A 4,294-nucleotide genomic window follows, 5' to 3' on the forward strand; every position below is an offset into this window, starting at 1 on the left:
CCAACTTATCCGTTCCTTTTACCATTAACTCTAAAATTGCTCCTGACTATAGTACCTATAATGTATACTCATTTTTTGTTATATTTCAATGTAGATTGGGAGAGGTCTGCAGCCATGTGGCTGCACTGCTGTTCGCAGTGGAGGCCTCCAGGTCTCTTCAGGAAAAACGGACGTCATGCACCAGCAGAAAGGCCGTGTGGAACAAATATTACAAAGATAAGGTCTGTTCATATTTGGGCATTATAATTGAGTAGAATTTTTTTCAATGTCTACAATTTTTTTGCCTAAGTAGACTGTTATAACTTACATTAATGAATGGATTTCTTTGCTTCTACAAAATCATGTGGCATTTACATGTATCCAATTCACAATATATAGCACTACACTATAGATTTACAGCAATATAGTAGATGTTCCTAGCCTGGAGTCCAGCCTTGTTGTGCTTTAGTCCACTCCCAACGGTGGCTACCCCGTCAATGCCATGGGGTAGCGACCTTTGGGAGCGAACTAAAGCACAACAAGGTTGGACTGCAGGCTAAGATGTTCCTCTTTGTAAAGTGTAATATCTGACATGGCCACTGTATAATGCTTTTTCTCACATATATTATTGATAATTCATTTTGTGGATTATTTCTTTCAGGTTGATCCACAAAGGGCTGAGGACATGGACTTTTCGCACCCTAAACATGGAGTCCAGATCAAGAAGGCGCGCCGGAAGCCGCAGTGTGATGTGCCACCACTCAGTGAAGAAGAGGCCGCTTCTGCTTTCTCACAACTGAGGAAGCTGTGTCCCACTGCCAGTGCTGTCATTAGAGAGGAGGAGGACACAGACACAGCATCAGAAGATGAGTCAGATGTCAACACAGAGACGCTTCCCCCTGTGGTATACAGGTCTTGTCATCCAGCCAAAGTCCCTGTTACTAGTGTTAGTGTAGACAGCATCCTTGAGGATGTTCGGTGCAACCCCGAGCAAATCACAAACCTCAACAAAGCTACAGTGGGGCAGTCCAAGTCTGCTTTATGGCGTCAGCAACGCAAGGGTCGTGTGACTTCTACATCCATGCATGATGTCCTTCATGCATCAAACCCCACCACTGCAGTACGGAAGGTCATGCAATATGACTGCAAGGATTTGAGCCAAGTGAGTTAACTGAAAACTAGTACAGTGTACACTTGCAGGAAGCCATTTTTCGTAGGTAATTAAGGCACACAAAGAGACAACATTACCCTGTATATTGGAACATGTACCATAATAATCCCAGAGCAAGTGTAGCTCTGATCTTTAGTTGGATTTAAACAATACCAGGAGTCTAAATATTTCTGCAAAGTGTGACAGTCTAAATGTTCAGTCAATGCGAGATAGTGTCATATTAGAGATGTAATTCATTTGTGCTTTCTATGTCAGAAATTCTAAATAGGGAATTTCACTTTCAGGTTCCAGCTATACAATGGGGGATGAAACAGGAGGAGAAGGCAAGGCAACAGTACCTGGAAGCTACCTTGTGCATCTGCAAGGATGTGAAATTGGAGGAAGTGGGGCTCATTCTCTACAAGGATTTTCCCTTCATAGGTATAGCTAATTTTGGCTCTTACTTCAAACTTATGAAGTATAGTACATGTAATTGAGTACCAACTACACAATGTCTAATTGACTTATGATTTTGTTGATGTAACAATGAAATACATGTACTTGTTTTAACAATTGCACTGTATTCGTACCAAGTGAATATGTGCCATTTGCAGCATTTGGCAAGTATCAAAAGTAAGTACATTATGTTCATGTTTGAAATATCAGAAACTTTGCCACTAATTTGAACATTACTGTTGTATATATAGGTGCATCTCCTGATGGGATGAGACAGTGTTCATGCCATGGAAGAACTGTGATTGAGATCAAGTGCCCATACAAGTACAGGGACATCTATCCTGCTGCAGATCTGTGTCTATCAGATGCCAACTACTGTTTAGATAAGGATTGTAAGCTAAAGACAGGGCACAGATATTACACCCAAGTCCAGACACATATGCTGGTTACCGGTGTCTCAACATGTGATTTTGTAGTGTGGACTAATGCAGGCATGGTTGTAGTAAATGTTCCAAGGGACCAGTCACTGTTAAATGTAATGTTGTCTACATGTGTCCAGTTTGTAAAGTCCAGTCTTATCCCTGAGATACTGACCCACAAGTTACAGTGTGGAGACTCTGGAGTAGATGTGACTTTCCAGGAAGATGATGACCCAAACAAACGTTACTGTTCTTGTCAGAAACCAGCATATGGTAGGATGGTAAAGTGTGATAACAATGAATGTGAGTCAGAATGGTTCCATTACAAATGTGTTGGCATCAAGAGAAAACCAAGGGGCCATTGGTTCTGTCCCAGTTGTCAATGCTAAATCCTACTGGACAGTTTGAAATACTAAAAATACTAGTATAACAATAGAAGGCATTTTACAGTTTTATGTCATGTTTTAAAAAACTAATGTAAAACAAGTAAGAATTGTACTTTGTGGTATACTTATTATATTGTAGTGGGCTTCCCAAAAATTTGTTTTGTGTCCCTTTAACATTTTACCTTCAATCTCAGTATTTTGATATACAGAAAAGGCCAGCTCGTGCAGACAACATTGCCATTAAAAATTACTTGATTAGCTTTGGAAGTAAGTTTGTAAGAGCCGCACAGATAACAACACTGTCACTGAGTAGAGGGGCAAATGTTAATGGACAGATTTGGCTGAGAATTTGGAAGTTCTTGATTCTTTCAATTGCACGTTCTACATGAATTCTTAGAGCTGATATCTGTCTGGCATCTTGGACGATACGCCCCGGGAGTTGTGGCCTTCCTGTGGTAAATGGTGGCATAACTAGTGTTGCTCCTTTCAAGGCAAGTTCCTCAGAAATGGTGAATCCCCGATCTGCCATAATCATATCACCATATTCCACTTTGTTATAGAAACGACTTTTTAGCGTAATGTCTTTATCAGAAATTCTTCCACCCCAGGAACTGGACAGAAATGACACTGCTCCATAAGGTGTAATACCTACCAGAAATTTGAACGTATGATGGTGTTTGTAGTTACTCCAGGTCTTTGCTCGGGTCTTTAAATTGTATGGCCTCTCAGTGAAAATCTCTGAGCAATCAATGATGACTCTACAGTTTGAGTATTTTTTTTTCCGAAATTTTTTGGGAAGATTGCGCTTTACGGTTTCCTTGGACGGCCAATGAATCAGGAACTTTAGTCGGACAGCTAAGATTGGAATACAACGGTTTATGACTTTTGAAACTGTGGAGGCAGAAACACTAAATCTCAAAGCTAGATCAGCATTTTTGAGGCCTAGTCTCAACTTCATGAGAGTCATGAGTATTTGATCCTGCTGACACATGGACTTTAGAGGAGCAATGAAATCACTAACAAGTCTAAACACAAACATAAACAGTGCAACAGTAGGTATTCCAGTGAAGAGCTTGCATTTTGCATCTGTGAGATTGGAGGCTGATGTTGATGATTTCTTGATTTGTTCTTGAAGGTGATCACGTTCTTCCCTAAGGTTGTCAGCTTCACTTTGAAGGGACTCGCAAAACTGTTCCAACTTACATGTCTCCTCTTGTACTTTTGTGAGCTGTTCTCTCAGAGTCTCTACACTTTCAGGAAGGGGGTCTCTCAGAGTCTCTACACTTTCAGGAGGAGGGTCAGCGATCATTTCTTCATCTGAAATAAAGCAAATCCGAAGTTCAATGAAAGTGCTATGTGATTATGAGTGTCATATATCTGAACTGAACTGAATGTTCTAAACTCTGATTCATATGTATGTATTGTTGTTTCAATATTTTACTCATGCAGGTTGCATGCTTCTCTACTTGATTCACATCTATATCCCCACTCCGAAAACCAAGCGGATAAACTTTGTAGCAAGTAGTCTTGTGTGTATGGTATGTGATTCATGTTGAATAAGTGACAAGTGATAGATTTACTTGTTGAGCAAGAATGATTGATTAAACTGTTGATCAAGAATTTATATGTTTAGGATTACTGATTGTATCCATTAGACACTTTTCTTATTCCCTCTGTAATGCCCTTACCATTTAGTGATGTAGGTGGGGCTTCATTCTCTGATGACACCCGCAGCCTTTTTGCTGCACGCATATACCTGCAAACAATGAAGCATGTTGTAAGTTGTAAATCAAAGTTGCATGCTTTGTTTCCTACATACATTCTGTTAGCATAGCATTTAGTGATTACTGCTGTGAATGTTATGAAATATAAAACATTTGACTAGGTGTAACTCTAACATGAGT

General features: G+C 40.0%; 3 protein-coding genes across 5 annotated transcripts in view; 1 reads left to right on the top strand and 2 right to left on the bottom strand.

The window, feature by feature from the left end:
- Positions 1-4,294, bottom strand: part of LOC118424069 (pyridoxine-5'-phosphate oxidase-like) — a 15,174-nt gene that overhangs the window by 6,627 nt on the left and 4,253 nt on the right. The window lies entirely within an intron of this gene.
- On the top strand, positions 54-3,426 carry LOC118424053. 2 transcript variants are annotated; one of them, XM_035832509.1, is made up of 3 exons: positions 623-1,141; positions 1,435-1,570; positions 1,837-3,426. In XM_035832509.1, exons 1-3 carry the CDS (start codon positions 665-667, stop codon positions 2,391-2,393), a joined length of 1,170 nt encoding a protein of 389 aa, XP_035688402.1. In that variant the 5' UTR covers positions 623-664; the 3' UTR covers positions 2,394-3,426. The 2 variants fall into 2 exon arrangements, 1 of the variants encoding a protein (XP_035688402.1); XR_004832163.1 differs by lacking the exon at positions 623-1,141 and adding an exon at positions 54-221 and having other exon boundaries at positions 1,435-2,470.
- LOC118424052 overlaps positions 2,209-4,294 on the bottom strand; it is a 3,611-nt gene continuing 1,525 nt past the window's right edge. The window contains exons 1-2 of one of the 2 annotated variants that reach the window (XM_035832508.1): positions 4,079-4,226; positions 2,209-3,707 (exon numbers count right to left, since the gene is read on the bottom strand). In XM_035832508.1, the coding sequence (XP_035688401.1) occupies positions 2,638-3,707; positions 4,079-4,211 (1,203 nt within the window). In that variant the 5' untranslated portion in view covers positions 4,212-4,226 and the 3' untranslated portion in view covers positions 2,209-2,637. Of the gene's footprint in view, positions 3,708-4,078; positions 4,227-4,294 lie in introns of those variants that run through there. The other variant, XM_035832507.1, reaches the window with a different exon arrangement.

Source organism: Branchiostoma floridae, chromosome 10 (genome assembly GCF_000003815.2).
Source record: "Branchiostoma floridae strain S238N-H82 chromosome 10, Bfl_VNyyK, whole genome shotgun sequence".
NCBI classification, from domain to species: Eukaryota; Metazoa; Chordata; class Leptocardii; order Amphioxiformes; family Branchiostomatidae; genus Branchiostoma; species Branchiostoma floridae.